A 20,258-nucleotide genomic window follows, 5' to 3' on the forward strand; every position below is an offset into this window, starting at 1 on the left:
CGATTGTAATTTTCAGCTACTTTGTAATTGTACCGTTCTTTTGTACATCATTGGAGCATTTGGAGGGCGTTGTCACAATTGGGTTTTGGATAGGACAAATGGGGTACATGGTGCGACCTCAAAATATGAATAGGCAACGACAAATAACGTATCAACCCGGTTCCCGGTCATCTACTAGTAGTGGTAGTATTATATAAGGGGTGCTTGTAGGAATACTGCAATACCATGATAAATCAAGCACCCAACGGGTCTGAACAGCTACAGCATCATGGGAACTTGACAGCATCCACCTAAACTAAAGCCTGATTCATCGTTTAGTTTGCACAACAGGGTGAGGCTCATGCGAATCAAGGCATCCATCAGAAGTACCCACGCTTGAAGCAAGTCAGCGTGATCAAGTCTACCTGTGGTATCACGTCAGACGGCACGTTTCTTCCCTTTGTTGCACCATGGCTTATGGGGACAGAAGCTAGTACCCGTACCTTGCACCTCGGGTGCTACCTAGCACGCTGGACTGCAACCAGCAACCAGCGAAGCAAGGTTGAACCATGCGGGGTTCCGCTCGGCCTAACAAACCATGAGAGGACAGATGAACGTGCTTTACAGCCTCTTTCAGGTCTCAGTCTTTGGTCGAATGTGTCAACAGCGCCAATACTTCACAGCTGACCCAGGTCGTCGTCACGAACTGACGCCAGCGCATGCGAGATTCGTCAACATCGACTGGACGCCTGTTGAATACGAGAGAGAGCTAAATGTGTCTGAATCAAGCGAGTAGACGATTATGACGACATGCACACATGTGCAAGTAGGTGTACCGGTTCGGTGCTCAGCTCGTGCATTGCGCCGACGTGTGGCTTCGGCCATCATCATGTCTACCGGATGATCCCTGGACTAAGCGAGGAAAGTACCGGGTTTTGACCTGTGATGAGCGCGCATTGCCATCCGGCCTGCGCTCATTCGCTTAGGGGTAGATCATGATAGAGGCTGAAGATAGGGGGTCAAGGGCAAGTTTCCGATAGTACACCACTCCAATACCGTCTGGAGTGTGTCCGAGTCTTCTGACTTGCCCGGACTGAGCCGACGAAATAGTTTGACGGGGTCGGAGCCAGAACGTTTGAAGACCATGTATGGTAATCCCAGTACACGCGTTTCGGCATAAAGGCTCCACAGAAACCCGACGCTCGGGCATGATCAGTGGTACCCCGTCATCGACCACAGTTATTGATCCAAACTTAACGACAAGTCTACCTTGCTTTGATAGGCCTGAGGAGGGAAGGTGAGTCAAGTTCGTGTTGAAAGCAAAGCCCCTGAGCAAAAAGATTGGTTTACCCATGAGTGAAGGCGAGAAGAAAAGCCTGAGCAAGCGAAAATCACTGAGAACATGCTTTGCTGACACCTTCTTTGCTCCCGAGTACGTAGGTCCCGAGATCTTGGGGAGGGGGGAAAAGGATAAGCGCCAGTGGTACTGGGCGAATGTGCCGGCTCGGTAAACCTTCGATGCAACCATAACCACAATACGTACTTGATCGTAGACGGCCATCACTAACCAAGCCAAAGAGAGAGGAAGAGGAAGGAAGAGAGGAAAAAAAGCAAAAGTCCGCATCATCCATGTCCATATCAAACCTTTTTGCTTCCCAAATGAAGAATCAAAGGGGGTAACCACCCCCCAAATCCACCACCAACCCATCTTCTCTCTCCTTTCCACTCCAGCCATGCAGAACCCCCCCCCCCCCCGCGTATTCCCCGTACCTATCCAGACGCCCAACCCCCAACATTCCCAAACGCTAACCACACCACATGAAAAAACAGGGCAAACAAGGCCACCCAAACCTTTCCAACAACCCATACAGAATGCACACTAACAGTAACACACGGAACATCCCACTAACCACCACCCTCCTTCCTTCCACAAAACAAGTAGCAAATCCATTAGCGTCCAAAAACTCTAAATCCCCCCCCCCCCCGCAAAGAAACAATCAAAACTAGTGCAAAGAACAACAACAAAAAAAAGAGAAGGACAAGGGAATGAGGCTAAACTTCCACCGGACCAGTCCTAATCAAGCGCACTTTACCCTTTTTTACTTTTTCTCTTAACTCGCTTGCTTTTTTCTTTCTCTCTCTTCTCATGTTGCTTTTTTTCTCTAGGGGCCTTTTTCCCACGGGACGCCCGCCCCGCGCCTCCCCCGAGAAGGGCTTGGAGGCTGAAGGGGAGGGTGAGGGTGTGGGAAGAAAAAAGGGAAAAGAAGGGCGGATGCGCGTGCACCCGGAGCCGGCGGGGGTGGGGGGGGGCACCTTTGAGTGGTCGGCCGCTAAGGGGAGCTTAGACTTGCGGGAGAGGAGGAGAGAGGGTCGATTGAGTTTTGCGAGGTTTTGTATGCTTGGTGAGGGAGGGAGGGGGGTTAGGGCGGGCTTGTGGGTTAATGGGTTGATAGGCGGGCCCTACTACTGTGAGGAGTTTGCGGGGAAGGGAGGAATGAGTAGTAGTAGTGTATGTATTGTATGTACTATGTAGAAAATTCTAACCTTCACGCTGAAGAATGTTTCTGTGCTGACGGATGCACTATTGAATCTAGGGGAAAAAGGGAAGTTGCCGTGCGCTACAGGTTTTTATGATTACGGCATTGTAGACTTTTTTGTGTATGGGAAAGGTAGGGAATGGGATTTAGGGCTGTTTTTTTTGTATGGTAAGTAGCTGGGTAGACAGGCAGTACTCTCTATGGGATGATTCTATTCTACCCGTCCATGTACATGTAGCAAACCCGCGGGAATCCCGTGGGAAACCCCGCGGGAAGCTTCTTACTTTCTTCCCAGCCAAGGCTTTCTTCCCTTTTCTCACTGCTTTCCCGCTTTACCGTCTCCTGCAACCCCTGCTGGCTGACTGGACTGAGCTGGGCTGGAGCTGGGCTGATTAAGGTATCGCACAAAATACTGAATCAAGTATAGCTTCCCTCCCTCTCTCTCCCTCCTCCTTCTCCTTCTCCTTCTTTTCCCCCCTTTCTCCGGTTTGGACTATCGGAGTTACCGATGCTATCGGAGTTACCGATGCAATCGGAGATACCGACTCGTCGGGGAGTTATGCCGGGGGAGTGGAGCGCTAGGGGGTTGTGGGTTTGCCACCTGGGGGCCTATTGGCGTTTGTGAGTATGCTTTCTCCGGAGGTAGATTTTTGGCCTAAAAGGGGAGGGGGCTTGGGGGGGTTTGGTTGGCTGTGGAATGAGGGGGTGGTAGGGATATGTGGTTTTGATGTGTGTTGGGTTTGGTGAAATGAATTAGATGGGGTAGTAACAAGTAAGCTAAGGGGTTGGATGGTGGCATGATGGAACCATGTATGACGTAGCTTAGTTTACATACTTTTAACAACGAGCATTTTGTAGAATGAAGAGTGGGAAGGGTGTGTTTTTTGTATCCAATAGTAAGGGAAATGTTTATGAAACTGTGGATATCAAATTTAAGTACGACGTTATACGTATGACGAAATGGAATAGCAGTGGGATGATCCTTTCTGAAACATGACTTCTTTCCATTAAAAATGATGTGAACCTGGGGATTTTAGAATCAAGGAGGAGTGGCCATGCCAGGCGTGTAAACGCATTCAAAAACATGACTCGAGACATAAATATCAGGGCCACGCATCCCAGACATCTTATGTATTATTATGATATCTGATACCAGGAAAGAAAATATGAGCCTATTCAATGCTTTCCATACTAAGCGTACAAGTCCTATCCATAGCATTTCTCTCGTAGAAAAAAAAAGAACATGTCCAGGAAAGACATTTAAATATATGATACAGTAACACACCATTTCAAGTCACTCATAAGATATCAGACAGACTCAATAAGATGGGATATCAAATATATGGATAGGTAAAGATGCCAAGTCTTCTAGTTCTTCATTCTCCTTTGCCAAAGCATCACCTACATGGAACCAATCGTGTAACCAAGAGACAAAGCCTGCATACAACAGCCTCCAATTACAGATTGTTATCCGCCTTGAACTTATCCCAAGCTTCATTCAGGGTAGCAAAGACCGCCGCACTAATCATCTTCTGCTCTGTAGTCGCGTCTTGAGAAATCTGTTGAAAATATTAGCAACTGTACATGTGTATTCAAGATTGGAAGCGAAAAGAAGACATACCTTGTCAGGATGCACCTTAGCAATAGCCTTCATGTAGATAATCTTGACCTTGTTAGGCATGACCAAATCACCCATGTTGACCTTCTTCCATCCTGCATCCTCCCAGAGCACTTTATCCAAACTACCCAATAACGCACGTAGGTTATCTGCTTTTGTACCTTTCCATGCGATGAGCTTGGCGTCAACTTGATCGGTAAGAGCGAATTTTTCGTCATCTGCACGTTCCGCGGCAGCATTAGCGGCTTTCATGCGCTTTACGGCTTCCGAGTCAGCTGCAGGACCGCCACCGAGATCGGCCATGGCAGATGATCTGGGGGCAGCTGACTTGCGAGCTGGAGGTGGGCGTTTTGCTGCAGCAGCAGGTGCATTGCTACCACCGCTCGCGGCCTTTTCACAGCGGTTACGGCCTGAGATTGCGACGGCGCCGCCTACACCGCTTTGAACGGCTTCTTTCCATACGGTATGCGCATCTGACCATTTCTCCATGCTCTCAAGAGCTTCTGCCTTGCGCATGAGTGCTTTGCCATAGAATTCCTTCATATCTTTTTCTCCTTCTACGCCACCTGTAGCAATCTTTTCGCCCTCGCCTTTTGACACTCCAATGATTGCCAGGGCAGCGTCTGCATCTGCAATCGCTGCTTTTGGATCACCGACCTTGATGTTGGTAATTGCACGGTTGCAAAGCACTACTATAGTTACGGGATGAGATTGGGGAAGAGGACTGAGCGCGGAAGAATAGGCGGCATGAGCAGCTGAGTAGTCTCCACGCTTGAACGCTTCTGACCCCTTTTGCCGGTCAGCTGAAGATGAGCTGAGAGCAGAAGATGACACCGGCGGAATCTGCCGCGGAGGTGCTTTGGGCCTGGGTGGAGTTGGTGTGCGTGCTGGACTTGGCTTTGTTGGATTCGGGTTTGCTTGAAGGAAAGGATTCTTGGACTGAGGCGATACGGGTTGTCGTGAGGGTTGCTTTGGTGCTGTGGGTTCCGGTGAGAAGAGGTCTACTTGCGGTTCTGGCTGAGGTGTGGCCTTTTTCCGACGTGCTGGGCTAACATATGCCTGAGGTCCTTGTTCTTCCACCTCTTGACGAGTCAACCTGTTGGCTGGTCGCTTGTCTAATGCCGAAGGTTGCTGCCGTTGAGAAGGTGATTGAGATAACATGCGATCAGGGTGGCCGCTTCGACTAACTTCCTGCTCTCTCCTTTGTCGAACTGGCAACGGCTCAGCCTCTTGGCGCATCTCGCTCGTCCGAGAAGATTTAGAGGGTCGACCACCAGCTTCCAACATCATTGCCTCATCTGTAGCAGTTTGCATGTTGGACTGCTGTCTCCCTGAGCGAGTATTGGCTTCGGCTGCTTGGGCGTCCCGCATCCACTTTGGCATGTTGGGATCACCATCTTGTTGGAAGTCAGCCATGGCCTTCTGTACTTGCTTCCGACCCGTCTTCCAGAGAGAATTTGCAGACTTGAACAGATTGTTGCCGATTTCCGAAGCCATTTGTGTCATGTCCTTTTCCTGGCCGTGTCCGTCTTGCCTACGCGAGGCAGATCGACTCCGTGCCCCGTCGTCTTGCATCCAAGCAGGCCGAGATCCACCTGCGCGAGGTTCTCTTGACGACTCTCGTGCGTTGGGCCTGCTATTTGCTCGCCTCGGGCGGTCTTCAAAATCCTCGTTTTCATGTCGCGATCGGTCGCGGCTCTGTGTCTTCTGCTTTGCCTCTGCATGTGCCTGGTTGAGCAACCAGCCTACCGCAGCTTGGACGTCCAAGCCAGACTCAGTGGTGGCCAATGCGATAGCAGACTTTTCAGCCGGAAACCCCATATCAACCAGCTCAGCAACAGCCTTATCGTGCGCATTCTGAGGGCCTGGAGAAGAACGTTGGCTAGTCTCCGGAGGCGCTTGATTGAGCATTGACCTAGGCTCCTCTTTCTGCTGAAACTCCGAGACAGGCTTACCCAGCAGGCCTAATATGTCGTCATCCGCATCGTTTGTTGGAGGGGGAGGTGCAGGTGAAGTCGACTTTTGCGCCATTTGCTTGAGCCCAAACATATCGTCGTCGTCGTCCATGAGCGCATTGTTCCTGGAGGAGGGCTGTGGTAGCGGTGTCTGGCCTCGGGAGACATTTGCGCCGTGTGCAGGCGTGCTGCGACCGCTGTCCTGTGAAGGAACGGGAAAGTGGCTTGAGCGGTCTACGGGAGCGGCCGAATTGAAGGCTGCTAGTAGGTCGGCTTCGTCATGAGAGGATACCTCGGGACGTCTCACGCTCGTGTCCAGGCCTGCAAATGGCTTGTTGATAGTCTGTGACAGACGCGAATTCGTAAATGGGTTGTTTGAGACTCGAGGAGCAGCAATGGCGGCAGGCTCTGGTGTGCTCTTCCCGCTTCCCAAGGTATTCCACTGCTGGGCGTCGGCGGTGCCAAATGCACTATCCCATTGCTTCCGCTTTTCTGTCTCGAGCCTTGCCTTTTCCTCCTGTATCTGCCTCTGTCGCTCTTGCAACGAGAGGTTGCTGGTTGCGTCCTTTGGTTTGCTTGAGGACACGAGACTCGCAAAGCTATCGTTGGCTGGGGTCGCTGGTTTCGAGGGCGCCTTGAAAGGCTGGCTAGCGCCGAGGCTTGCACCTAGGCCGGAGGGTTGGGCGGAGAGTGTAGAGAGGGGAGTAGATCGGCCGGAGAGCTGGGGCGTGGGGCTCTGGCGGAAGGGTGGGAGGGCTGCGGGGGAGTTTGTAGCTGGCTTTTTGGCGGGCTGGGACCAGTCCAGGCCAGCCAAATCGTCCATTGTGGTTGTGTTGCTAGTGAAGGTGTCTTAGGGAATGTGCCGGGGAAGCTTCATGTCATGATTGCGGGTTGGGTACATCACACGTCGTCAAAGGTGGCTGTATTGCAGATGGTCGGGCGCGCTTGTTTGGGTTGCGCCACAGGTACCGCCGAGTCACGTGATGGCATGCAGGGTCTACGGTAGGGTCGACATGTCACGGCAAAAACAGTGAAAACTACTGTCCGTTGAGCCACAGCTTGGCTCTAAGGTGCCTGAGCGTTTAATTTGGAGGCAGCCACGGAACAAGTGTGACCGGCAAAAGTTGCCCTTGGCGGGTGTGCATGAAGTAAAAAAAGCACCTCTGTCAGTTCGCAGATGGACATGTACGCGGCTCACCTGCTAGAGAGCGCATGATGCCGGATTGGGTAAGAAGGCATGGCAGGGCAGGAAAAAGCCGAGGCGGGCGTCTAAAGAGAACTGACTGACCGACGCCAGGAACATAGTTACATGGTGGCACAGTTGGGGTTACTCCAACCAGGGGCCTTGCAACTGCATGGGGACGAGCAGCGCATACGTAAGTAGAGTAGTGTAGATACTACATTGAGACGTGTAGGTTTGTGCGGCGACGCGTCTAGGTCTGTTGACACGGAGTAAAAATACCATGTAATTAGATAGATGGAGTGGTAAACAGAGTGGTAAACAAAGGCCTTGCAGCTCTTGGTGCCGCGGCTGTTGGGTTAAGATTTGGTCAGTGTCAGCTTGCAACGAACCGCGACCGCGGAGATGGAGACTGGAGCACGTCCTGGAGCCGGTACAGGTGTGCCGGCAGAGAGAGAGGTAAGTATGTACCTAATTCGGCTCGGAGGGACAGGAGGACAAGCTGCCTCGGGCCGAAAGCTGCAAATTGACCATTACTCAGTGGCGGGCCAGCATCCGCAGCCGCGAGACACCCAGGCATGGAAGGAGCAACATGACAGGAACAGGAAAAGAAGGAGCAGGAGGAGAAGGAGGGAGGCCTTGGAAGGCTGCCCGGGCAGTGTGTGGTCATGGGCAGATTGGGCCCGTCTGGCTGCTGGCTGTGCACACGAAGCCGTCGTATCTTAGACTGACGACTACGAGGAGCGGCGGCAGGAAGTAGGCAGGTAGGCAGGTAGGCAGGCAAACGGGTCACTGGCGGCTGTGCAGGGAGGGCAGAGCAGAGGGCAGAGGGCAGAGTGGACAGACAGTCGCCAGTCGCTGATGCTACGCTGGCGGATTTGCCGACCCGCGAACCCGCGGCCACGGTATCAGAGTCGTGCCGCCCGCGTCTCCCCGACGGGGTTGTATGTAGGTGATGGGATGCTGAGCAGTGGCACAGGCGCGCTAAGCCAAAAAGGGCGGGGCCGGGCTCTCAGTGCGAACACACGGCTTTACCACTCGGCGGCACTCAACGCCCACCCTGGAGCGAACGGTACATGGGCCAGGCACAAACGAGTATGCCCATGTTCACATGCAGCCATGGAGCCGAGACCCTGCAGCGCCCCAGTTGCTCGTCGTTTCACCCTCGACGGGCGTGTCCACAGGAAAAGAAAGCCACCGTTCGGAAGACTTGCACGCGGTTCCTGGCGCGCCTCTGGTCCAGCGAGGCCTCGAGCCTTTATTGCTGTCCCGCTAGCGCAGAGCCAGTGTGCCGTTCATTCGACCCGCGCGACCAGCCAGGGGGCTGCCTCTAGCACCAAGCTGCCCGACGGCAGCGCCTGCGCCTGCGCCTATGCTTGCGGCACCACATACATTGCATACTTACTTACCTCATTCTTCCACCAGGAGGCGACGCGTCCGCCTGCTGTCCTCACCTCCGCCTGTCTGCCGTCCTGCTGGGCCATTCTCCCTGCAACCACCCCCCCTCCCTTCCTCCCCCTCCCCCAGAGCCGCACATACTGGCTGCACCACTGCTCGACTACGACATCGCACTCTAGGCCTACCGCCGCCGCCACCACGACTACCTCGACCCACGTGAGGATCCCCTTGCATTCCAAGCTCCACCGCTGCAGTCGCTTCCGGTTTCTTCGTCCAGGGATCTCCCGGTCCCGCCCAGCCAACAAGCGCGCCGATCGCCGTCTCTCGAGCATCCTCGACCAGCTCTAGCAACCTTCCTACCCTCCCAGCAAACCTCCCCAGCCCTCCAACCGCCCGCGCTCCTCGTCCCTCGTCGTCGTGAGCCACCATGCGTCTATTCAATCGCAAGGGCTCAAAGCCCCAGGTTTCTCCCGGCGGCAGTCAGCCAAACAGTTCCAATGGCTCTCTGCGCTCCCCTGGTCCCACTCCAAACGGCTCCCGCCCGACCAGCTTTCCAGACGTCCCGCTGCCAAAGGCCCCCGATCCATCTCTCGACCCGGCCGGCTACCTGCGCAGCATCTATGCAGTCCGCGAACGCTCCCGCCTGGTCCTGGAAAAGGCAAAAAAGAACCAGCTCAAGCACTTCACTGTCGACATGAGCAAGTTTGGAGATGTCGCCAGCTTTGTAGTCTCCATTATCAAGGTGAGAGCGATCTTGTCCAAGCACGCCCGCCCCGCCACGCTGCTCTAACTCGCCTTCAGCGCGACTATGCTCCCGACTACGCATCCATCCCCCCGCATGGCAGATGGCAGCACTTTGACGTTGGTGGCCGCCCGCGAATTGACCAACTCATGGCCTCGTGGCCCTCGACTGTCGACAACCAAGAGCGAACGCGCCGCCTGCTTGACCTGTTTCTTGTTTCTGTCCTGCTCGATGCTGGCGCTGGAACAAAATGGCAGTACAAGAGCAAAGAGTCTGGCAAACTCTACCGCCGCAGCGAGGGTCTCGCCGTCGCCAGTCTGGAAATGTTCAAGGCCGGCACATTCAGTAGCGACCCCAAAGAGCCTTTCCAAGTCGACAGTGCTGGCCTGAAGAAGCTCGACGTTGCGACCGTGGCCCGTGGCCTTCAGGTGACTGCTTCCAACCCAATTGATGGTCTCGAAGGCCGCACTACTTTGCTTCTTCGCCTCGGAGAGGCCCTGCAGAACTCAGAAGTCTTTGGTCTCGAGGCTCGCCCAGGAAACATGCTTGGTATGCGCACGCGCGTGACATAATATGACAGGACTGGCACTAACATTGCTAGACTATCTTCTCTCACATCCCACGACACAAGCATCTTCTGTCCCCATTATCCCTCTGCCCACGCTTTGGAACACGCTCATGGACAGCCTCACTCCCATCTGGCCAGCATCGAGGACCCAAATCGACGGCGTACCCATGGGCGACGCATGGCCCTGTTCCGTCATGCCATCGCATCCGACCCACCCATGGGAAAACATTGTCCCATTCCACAAACTCACTCAGTGGCTCGCCTATTCACTCATGGTACCCATGACCAGGCTACTCCACGTGCACTTTGCCGGCGCTGAACTCCTGACTGGACTGCCAGAATACCGAAACGGAGGTCTCTTCATCGACGTTGGCCTCTTGACACTAAAGCCCGAAGACCAAGAGCGCGGCCTGGCGCAATACCAGGAGAATGCTCAGCAAAAGGGTCAGCCCAGCATGGAAGTGGTTCCCATGTTCACGGCCGACGACGACGTGATTGTGGAGTGGCGCGCGGCAACCGTTGGCCTTCTTGACGAGCTTTTAGCCGAGGTGAACAAGCTGCTACGTTTGAGCGGGCCAGACAAATTGACCCTGGCCCAGATGCTGGAAGCGGGAAGTTGGAAGGTAAGTTTGCGCGGGACGCCAAACTAATCGGAGCTCTGCTGACTCGCAACACAGGGAGGTCGCGAAATTGCCGAAGTGTCGCGGCCCAACACTAAAGAACCGCCGATCATGATCCTCTCGGACGGCACTGTTTTCTAAGATACCCCTTTCTTCAACCGTTCCGCCTTTCTTTCGCTTCATTTTTGATATCGACTGCGTGCAGCGGACACACGCTCCCGATCTAGAGGGTGTTGCTTCCCACCCGCGCCGCAATAAGGACCTTCTAATTCTGGCCCAAATGCATGGGACTTTATGATACACGATCTCGACGGTCGCATTTGGTGGCTCGGCTTTCTGTTGATATGTTTTGCTTCGTCACATCGGCTACGTGTACATTTTTTTGTTATTTTCCTCTTCTTATTCTTCTTCGACCCTTCAGTGCTCCGGGTTGCCTGGTCCCTTTTTTCTTGTAATATTTCGCCATTTACTGAGAAGCTTTTTGGGAGGACCAAACACAAAAAAATTTGACAATTAGCTGAGGAGTAGAGCCGATTGAATTACAGCCAGTAGCTTTTGCGATTGTACGATTGATAAGATTACTCTTAATCTGCAAGCCATGTTGAATTTCGCAATCATGAACACGGGGTGCGTGACGTGCAGACCGTGCTTCCACGGGTGGTTTGTGTGTCTGCACACAGACATGGTTGTATACACAGCATTGAGTGCTGTGCAGCCGCTCCGGCCACTGATGTTTCAAGGCTGGTAATAGCACATACAAGGATGCTATCTAATAAGTCTCCACGTGTGCGTACGTGCTGAAGATTGCGGAGAGCGGAATGTGCCCCACTGCCAAGCATAGGGTAAGTGCAGCTTGCACGAGGTGCGCGTCCAAGCTCCACGCCCTCCCATGATCTGTTTACGATACGTCATCCTCAACACACAGCGGAAACATTCCACAGCCTCTGCATCGCCGTCAACGATTCGGATTCCCGCCTACGCACGCTCATGATGAACTCGATCAAGCGCCAGAAGCAGCGCAAAGTGCTGCTTATGGGCAAGAGTGGAGCTGGCAAGTCGTCGATGAGAAGTATCGTCTTCAGCAACTACGTTGCCAAAGACGTGCGCAGACTGGGCGCGACCATCGATGTCGAGCATAGTAATATCAAGTTTATGGGCAACCTCATGCTCAATCTTTGGGACTGTGGAGGGTATGCCCACCCCCGCCTAGCGTCTGAGGCTGGCACATGCTGACGCATCACAGTCAAGACGGCTTCGTCGAGAACTACCTCAACCAGTCGAGGAATCATGTCTTTGGCTCCGTTGCTGTCCTCATCTTCGTCTTTGATATCGAATCGCGCGAGTTTGCGGCCGATGTCGTTTCCTACTCAAACATTATCCGCGCCCTCCACGAATGCAGTCCCAGCGCAAAGGTCTTCTGTCTCATACACAAGATGGATCTCGTGCAAGCACGACTGCGACAGGCCATGTTCGACGAGCGCGCAGAGTACATTCGGGAGGCTAGCGAGGGCTTCAAAGACACAGTCGAGTTCTTTGCAACGAGCATTTGGGACCAGAGCTTGTATAAAGCTTGGACTAAGATAATCTACTACTTGATCCCAAACGCCGGTACCATCGAGGCTCTGCTAGAACAGCTTGCCGAGGTCATTGACGCAAGAGAACTGATCTTGTACGAGCGGACAACTTGTCTCACGGTAGCCCATGTCACTAGGCAGACCGAAGAGTCCAACCCGTTTACCGACCGGTTCGAACGCATCTCAAGTATACTCAAGACACACAAGCAGAGCATGGCGTATGTGACTAATCTTCTTCCAAAGTTGGCCCTTGAAACCTTACTTATTTGACTGCAGGAAACACACCAACATCCCCGCTGGAAGCGCAAACTTTGCCGAAATGCAAATCAAAACTGGCCGCTTCATGTTCTTCATCACCCGTCTAACAGAAAACACCAATCTCGCCGTTGCTATTCCGCCTTCTGAGCAAGTCTTCAACGCCGCACGTGTCAACATTTTCCAAGTACGACCAAAGTTTGCTGAGCTGGACATTGCAGCTAAGCCCCGCCCACCGATCCAACAAGCCTTTGCCGGATCTGCGGATACCATGGGAGATGCCTCAGAGAGGAACAAGGGGAGAGAAACGGCGATGCATGGCTCTGGATACTAGGAAACACAAGGACTGTGGTGACAATTCTAACAAGATTGTACAACTGGAGCGCAATCTGAACAGCAGTCAATACGTGCTCACGTGAGCAAGTGTACTAAAACTGAGGATGCAGTGGGGCAAATTGCCAAAGCTCAGAATTTTGCGCAAGGCTATAACCCACCAAGAAAGCAAGCAACATTAGAGAAATGGTGGCCAGGCGGGAAACCCACGAGGCTATGCCTTTGCTGCTCATCATGCGTTGCAAAGGTGCTCAGGGTTTTGCAGAGTGATAGTGTACAAGGCATCAAGAGACGCAGTCTGGAGCCTAGTGGTTTCTCAGCAAAGTCTTTTTTGGAACATCAAACGGCGGCGCTAGAACAGTTCTTGGAAGTCGTTGCATCCGCGGCACTAAGACCAATATCCCCAGTGAAGGACCGATTAACGATGATGCAAGCTGCTTAGATTGGTGATCGATACGGCAGGTACAAGAGGACAGCTCGGGGTTGCCGAATGCTAAGCGCACTATGGGATACTACATGTACATACATGAGACATGAGAGCATTCACCCTTTTCAGCCGCGCTAAGAAAATAGACATCACATGACGTCGCTCCTGAAGCTCATGTAATCAATAAACTCGGTTTGAAACACCATTTATAAGTCCAGAGCGGGTGCCATGCAGGGAGCTGCTCGCTTCCAGTTGACATTTGTAACAGGTTACTGATCCCTATCTACGCATTCCATTACCAAAAAGAAAAGAAAAAAGGGCATATCGCACAAAGGGCGCGCGTGCATGCGAGGCGAAGGGTTCTCGGCCTGTCATTGAATGCCCAAAAAGCTGTTGGTGGACCCTTGCTGCAAATCAAGCCCATTGAAGGGTTGACAAGACCCCAAGTACGAGAGGCCAAGCCAAAAAATGCGGGGAAGTACATGGCACGGTTGCAACCCTTTCTTCTTGTCTGACCGGTCTTTGGCTTCTTGATCAGACGCTTATGAGTAAGAAGAAGACTCTTGGTTACCTTGAGGGTGCGGTGCACTGATGTATATGACTAGGTATCCTGGGTCGTCTGCGGTGTATTGAGACGTCCTTGTCGTATGTAATTGAATATCTTCCTGCGCCGAAATATACTTACCGTCCGAGGCGCTCTTATCTCTATCTCTGCCTGTCCATTGGAGTGGGTGAGTAAGCTGATGGTTGGGCTGGCTGTTCTAACGTCTTGGAAGTTGTGAACAACTGCATGCAAGTTTGACTTGAGGTTGCACTGTGCTCACGCTCTCCCGTGCTTGGCTGCCGTGCTATAATCTTGCCATGGCCCGATCCCCTGAGGCTTCCAAGATCGACGCTGAGCAAGGCCAAGACACTTGTAATCTAGGTCTTTCTGGGTATTATATTCATTTCTGAAATCATTTTCGAGGCTGTTTTATTATTTATTCTAATTTGGAAAGTTAGTTTGTTGTGCAATCTTGTTGCAACGCTCGCACTGACCACTTGGAAATGCCAAAGTGTAGCATACTCGTCAAAGTGACATGACTTTTGCTCTCGATCTCAACAATTCGATGCGGAACCAGGTCAGATTATCCGGACATGGGGGTAGTTTCGCAACTCCATCTTAGCTGCGGACAACAAGACGAAAAAGCCAGTAGCCAAGGCAGCCCCAAGAAAGAAAAAGTGAGCGCCAAGGCGCATACTCCACCTTACACTCTCAAGCCACCGACGTTGGATGCCCCCAGGAATGAATGCAAGTGGTGCAGCCTTGGCTGTCCACCCACCACACGATTGGCCAATTAAGTAGGATTGTACCGCGTGATGCGATCCAAAGCGAGCATGAACAATGTGACGATAGGCAACGCGCAATGGAGCAAAGTGGGGAAAACGCAGCTCCTTGACAAAGACGACTACGCGGAGGAGGGTACCTCGTGACAACCCCGACTTATAAACGGCATAAAGGTGGTCATTGCTCAGAATACTCACAGTCCCTTGTCAATTGCACGCCCTTCATTAAGCAAGCGCGGCCCCAGAAAACTTGGACTGAATACTGTACTTTCAAGTTCAACTATTTCCACATTCAACTGGTTCACCATGGCGGAACCAGAGAAAGAGACCAAGATCGAGTAAGTATATTTGATCTATCTCTTACACTACTTGAGTATGCTAACACATCTTGTAGGCCTATTGTTGACGAGCACAAGGAAACCACTGAGCGCAAAGCCTCCATCTTCGACGATGAAGCAAAGCGCCGTGAGAGCCTTGCGCGGCTAACAGCCAACATAGAGGGCGAGTAAGTTATTAACAACAACCCCAACTACACATCAAACATTCCCTTCTACCTCCACACCTTCCTTTTTCCCCACCAACTAACTCAACTCCTGCAGAGTCCGCAACCCCCTCGTCGACATCCCGCGCTCCCAACTCCTCTCCAACGTCCACACCTTCGCCGTAGAGCACAACCTCGAAGACGTAGAACCCCTCCTCATCAAAGGCGCCCTCGTCGCCCAATCCCCCGCCCTCTTCGAAGAACTCGAAGACCTCGATGACACGGACCGCACCTTTCTCCGCGAAGAACTAACGCACCGCTTCAAGCTGCCACGCGTCTTGTATTTCACCATCATCTTGAATTCTATTGCGGCGGCTATCCAAGGGTGGGACCAGACGGGCTCGAATGGCGCGAATTTGACGTTTGGGCAGGCGCTGGGGATTCCGGATTCGGGGCCTGAGTGTGAGGCTGCGGGGAATTGTGAGAAGAATGGGTGGATTATTGGGTTTGTGAATGCGTGTCCTTATATTGCTATTGCGGTGTTTTGTGCGTGGATTTCTGGTGAGTATTACTTGTAAAGTTGAACTTTTTTTTGGGAGGCTGACATACATGACAGATCCGGTCAATGATCTCTGCGGTCGCCGTGGTACCATTTTCATTGCTGCCGTCTTCTCGCTCTTGGCTCCGTTTGGAATGGGACTCAGCCAGACGTGGGGACAGCTCGCCGTGTGTCGTGTGCTCCTCGGTGTCGGTATGGGTCTGAAGGAAGTCACTGTTCCTGTCTTCTCAGCCGAGAACGTCCCAGCCAGTGTTCGAGGCGGTCTCGTGATGTCTTGGCAGGTGTGTTGAAACCAAAAATGAGGAGTGAAGTCATGCCTGGCTAACGATATCAAACCAGATCTGGACAGCTTTTGGCATCTTTCTTGGCACCGTTGCTAATCTTGTTGTCATGGTAAGGTGCCATCTGATATTTACTCAATACGTACCTTTTACTGACATTGATTCCAGAACACAGGGTCCATATCCTGGCGTCTCCAATTCGGCTCCGCTTTCATCCCCGCAGTGCCACTCGTCCTTGGCATCTATTTTGTCCCAGAGAGCCCCCGCTGGCTCATGAAAAAGCGCAAATACGCCCAAGCCTACAAATCTTTCCTGCGTCTCCGCAACTCGCCGCTGCAGGCCGCCCGCGACCTCTATTACACGCACTGCCTGCTTGAGCAAGAAGAAGTTCTGATCCGCGAGGCTGGCATCAACCCCAAGTCCAACTTCTTCACCCGCTTTATCGAACTCTTTACTATCCCACGTGTACGCCGTGCAACGCAAGCTTCAGGTATAATTATGATCTCGCAACAGATGTGCGGTATAAATATCATCGCCTTCTACAGCTCAACAATCTTCGCTGAAGGTGGTGCTTCGAATAAAGAAGCTCTTATCGCCTCATTTGGGTTCGGATTGGTAAACTTCCTTTTCGCTTGGCCCGCCGTCTGGACAATCGACACGTTTGGGCGCCGCGGGTTGCTCCTGGCCACCTTCCCTAACATGTTCTGGTCGCTGCTTGCTGCGGGAATGTGCTATTACATTCCCAAAGACAACACTGCACATCTTGGCCTCATTGCGTTTTTCGTCTACCTGTTTGGTGCGTTCTATAGCCCGGGAATGGGTCCCGTGCCGTTTACGTACTCGGCAGAGGTCTTCCCCTTGTCCCACCGTGAAGTCGGCATGTCATGGGCCGTTGCAACGAATAATTTCTGGGCAAGCATTCTGTCTCTTACGCTCCCGCGCATGCTCAAAGTTATGAGACCGCAGGGTGTGTTTGGATTTTACTCCGGTATGAACATTGTCGCTCTGACTATGATGTGAGTCTCCCCCCCCCTTCCGTTTTTTGAATTCACGCAGCTAGCTATGAGATTTACATTTTTTTGCTAACGCAAAAATCAGCTTCCTCTGGCTCCCCGAAACCAAACAACGCACCCTTGAAGAACTTGACTACATCTTCGGCGTCCCCACGCGCAAACACATGAAGTACCAAGCCGGCGAGAATCTGTCCTGGTGGTTCAAAACGTACATTCTGCGCAAAAAGGGACTCGCTAAGCCTCAGCTCTATCGCTTTGCAGATCAGAAACCGCCGATTAGTGTTACGGCACAGATTGGCTGGGCGTGGAATACGTATGTGCTGAGGAAGAAGGGATTGGTGAAGCCGGGGGCGTATGTGCAGCCGGCGCCGAGGGGCGAGAAGCAGGTTTAGATGTGTGTGTGTGTATGTGTGTGTGAGAGAGAGATTTTTCAGGGTGATTGGGGGGTTAGAAAAGAGGTGGGAGGTCGGGTACCAGGATGTCCGCATTTGATTGCTTCAATTGCATGGATTGCGGTAGGAAAGTAATAGGGTACCAACGGGGGGTACACATGTCGTTCTTTTTTCTTCTTCATTTAGGCTCTATACCCTTTCTACATGGCTGCTGGCTAGCTGCTGGTAGCGTGCTTACTTTCCTTAATAATACCGCCGGTTCTTACGGTTTATTGAATTGGAGATTCAAGGTTGCAGATAGCGATATAAAAGGTTGACTGGCAAGTACACACATGTGAGTTCTTCGATACGCAAATTTACGGCGTTTGGAGAGGATGGGTGATGATGTTAGTTTAAGCGGTGATTACATGGTAAGCGGCTGGGATGTGACAGGGTTGGTGGCATGAGTTCTACGTGGTTGGACGGGTAAGATTGCTGCATGTGGTTGGTACGGTCATAAGTAACATCGTCGTCGTGGAGATATCCAGCATGATTTTACGGCTTTTGATGTCCTTGTTTCATCTGATATGTGCTTCTGTGTACAGGTAAGCAATAAAAGGTAAGCAGTTTTGTCTGCTACGATGATGTAGTAGAACTGCGTGAGAGCTTTCATAGGACTGTTCGGAATTCTGTGGGACTAGATAAGTGCAATAGTGTGATATTTTGGTGGGATGTATATGTATATGTCTCATTCGTGTGACCTTTTCAACATATGCTTTTTCGAAATAGGCATATGCAAGTATTACAATGTCCTTGCATTGAAGTGTCTACCCTGGATTAGTGGATATGTAAATCAAAGAAAAGGACCTACTCTGCATAGTTCCATCCGCGCCGAACCGCTGTAGTAAGCACTATTACGGTTGCCGCTATTGCATTTCACATGTCTTTAAAAGATGATCATGACGAGTGACGTTTATGCTTCGGGCCAAAATAGTTTTATTGTGTCGTGGCGCGTTGCTCATTGAGAACTTGAAGCCAGTATTCGAAAGCATCCAAAATCACTCAAAGGCAAAGAGTGCAATAAACGTTTGAAGATACTCGGTTTTGCACTTTACATATCGGGTCTGGAATTAACAAGATAGAGAATAAGAACTGCTAGAAATCAGTCTAAATCATTTCAGTTACACATACAGGAGATGGAAATTAATTGTAAAAAAAAATTAGTTCCGTACAATAGCAATTAGGGAACATTAGCTTGTATATCACGTGACTTTCAGATGTGTATGGCAATTCAATCAACCGTGGATTCCACGGCGATAGTCAACAACAGATATCCCCAGACTACCCGCACAGCCAAGCCCCCACCTTGTGTCATAATGGCTCCGCAAAAAGACCACCACATTACTAGATCATTCCACTAACTCTTCTAATACCTGTCAATCTCACATGCAGCAACGGCAGACACAAGCGCGACCACACATCAAACGGTGGTAAGACTACGATAACAACACCCAATTGAGTTAATACCTCGGCACTTGCACCGCCATCCAATCACAACCGTTTCCCCCACATCCGCCTCGCCCCGCGCATGTCAACGCTCATTCGGCTGCCGCAAGCAACCCCCGTGTTTGGCAGTACTTGCGATGGGGTGACCGGTAACTGAGGCCATGCAGCCGTTACATGCAGCCCAGGGGAGGCGTATATAGAAGGAGCTAGATCCTGCACACCCTCTTGTCTCACTTTCAGCTTGACTGATTTGCACATTATTTAACTTACCTTGGCTTTCTGGGCGCCCCCCCCCCGGATCCGCTCTTTGTGCCCCGCATTGTAACGCCTGCTCAGCATCTACTATATATATAAAGTGTCTCAGCCCTGTCGCGTGTTTGCGCGCCCAGTGACATTTTCCACTCTTTCTCTCCATACCCTTTGGAAAACTTCAGCGATAAAGAAAAGGCAATTACATACATCCCAAAATGGCGATTTTCGACTTGAAAAAGAACCTCGTCTTCGTACGTTCTACCCCATGTCCAGATAGTAAACAATAGCTTTGCGCTGACAAGTAGCAAAACAGTACGGCGCATACCACCGCGACCCCACAAACGTCGCCATCCACATGGTCTGCGTCCCTATCCTCCTCGGCACAGGCTTTCTCTTCGTACGTTCCCCCATAACTCTTTTGCAACAAACACACAAAAAAAAAGTACCTAACAAGCCACCAACAGGGCACCAACACCCCCACCCTCCCCATCCGCACCCCCGCCCTCCTAACCCGCCTCCACCTCCCCCCCAACCTCGGCACCCTCGCCGCAGCAACCTACTCAACCCTGTATCTCCTCCTCTCCCCCAACCTCGCCGGAGCCACCATAACCCCGCTCGTCCTCTCCCTCGCCTCCGCCTCAAACTACCTCACAACGCGCTTTTCCAAAACAAAAGTCAACTCCATCGCCGCCGCCGTGCACATCGTCAGCTGGATCCTACAGTTTGTGGGCCACGGCAAATATGAGGGCAGGAAACCCGCGCTGCTGGATAATCTGGTCCAAGCCCTGTTTTTAGCGCCCCTGTTTGTGTGGTATGAGGCGCTGTTTAAGTTGGGGTTTTACAAGGGGCTGAAGAAAGAGGTTGAGGAGGGGGTGGAGGAGGAGGTGAGGAGGATGAGGGAGGGAGGGAAGGGGAAGGGGAAGAGGAAGGGGTTGGGGGGTGAGGAGAAGGGGTATGGGACTGTTGGGGAGGAGTGAATGATGGGATGGTAGCGACTTTTTCGGCCTCTTTTTTTGAGCGTTATTGAGTGGGGAGGGTTTTTTTTGGTTGGTTGGGGTAGTGAGTGTACATAATGGTTGTGTTGGGACTTGGTTAGATTGAGTTTGCCACGGATTGAGCGAAATAGTATTATATCTTACAGAGATATCAGAATTTAATATCAAGTAACTCCTCCTTTCTTTAGCTTGGTGCCTAGCAAATTTCAAGTCAGATTTTTTTTAAAACATGAATTGCGAACTTTTTCTCTCTTCCCAATACTACACATACCATACAAATTCTTTCAT

General features: G+C 51.8%; 5 protein-coding genes across 5 annotated transcripts; 4 read left to right on the top strand and 1 right to left on the bottom strand.

The window, feature by feature from the left end:
- Positions 1–3,973: 3,973 nt before the first annotated feature.
- Positions 3,974–6,912, bottom strand: COCCADRAFT_2104 (uncharacterized protein; the record flags this gene model as incomplete). Its single annotated transcript, XM_007710528.1, has 2 exons — positions 3,974–4,075; positions 4,138–6,912. 2 exons carry the CDS (start codon positions 6,910–6,912, stop codon positions 3,974–3,976), a joined length of 2,877 nt encoding a protein of 958 aa, XP_007708718.1.
- A 2,182-nt stretch (positions 6,913–9,094) lies between these two features.
- COCCADRAFT_2105 (uncharacterized protein) lies at positions 9,095–10,738 on the top strand (the record flags this gene model as incomplete). Its single annotated transcript, XM_007710529.1, has 4 exons — positions 9,095–9,409; positions 9,469–9,958; positions 10,011–10,600; positions 10,655–10,738. 4 exons carry the CDS (start codon positions 9,095–9,097, stop codon positions 10,736–10,738), a joined length of 1,479 nt encoding a protein of 492 aa, XP_007708719.1.
- An 849-nt stretch (positions 10,739–11,587) lies between these two features.
- On the top strand, positions 11,588–12,760 carry COCCADRAFT_2106 (uncharacterized protein; the record flags this gene model as incomplete). The annotated part of the gene is made up of 3 exons (XM_007710530.1): positions 11,588–11,787; positions 11,841–12,389; positions 12,448–12,760. 3 exons carry the CDS (start codon positions 11,588–11,590, stop codon positions 12,758–12,760), a joined length of 1,062 nt encoding a protein of 353 aa, XP_007708720.1.
- Positions 12,761–14,818: 2,058 nt separating this feature from the next.
- On the top strand, positions 14,819–17,238 carry COCCADRAFT_23409 (uncharacterized protein; the record flags this gene model as incomplete). The annotated part of the gene is made up of 7 exons (XM_007710545.1): positions 14,819–14,850; positions 14,907–15,017; positions 15,112–15,554; positions 15,610–15,833; positions 15,892–15,945; positions 16,002–16,849; positions 16,932–17,238. 7 exons carry the CDS (start codon positions 14,819–14,821, stop codon positions 17,236–17,238), a joined length of 2,019 nt encoding a protein of 672 aa, XP_007708735.1.
- Positions 17,239–19,190: 1,952 nt separating this feature from the next.
- On the top strand, positions 19,191–19,952 carry COCCADRAFT_23410 (uncharacterized protein; the record flags this gene model as incomplete). The annotated part of the gene is made up of 3 exons (XM_007710546.1): positions 19,191–19,226; positions 19,289–19,372; positions 19,440–19,952. The coding sequence occupies 3 exons, from the start codon at positions 19,191–19,193 to the stop codon at positions 19,950–19,952; spliced, it is 633 nt and encodes a 210-aa protein (XP_007708736.1).
- Between the last annotated feature and the right edge of the window lie 306 nt (positions 19,953–20,258).

Source organism: Bipolaris zeicola (genome assembly GCF_000523435.1).
Source record: "Bipolaris zeicola 26-R-13 unplaced genomic scaffold scaffold_19, whole genome shotgun sequence".
NCBI classification, from domain to species: Eukaryota; Fungi; Ascomycota; class Dothideomycetes; order Pleosporales; family Pleosporaceae; genus Bipolaris; species Bipolaris zeicola.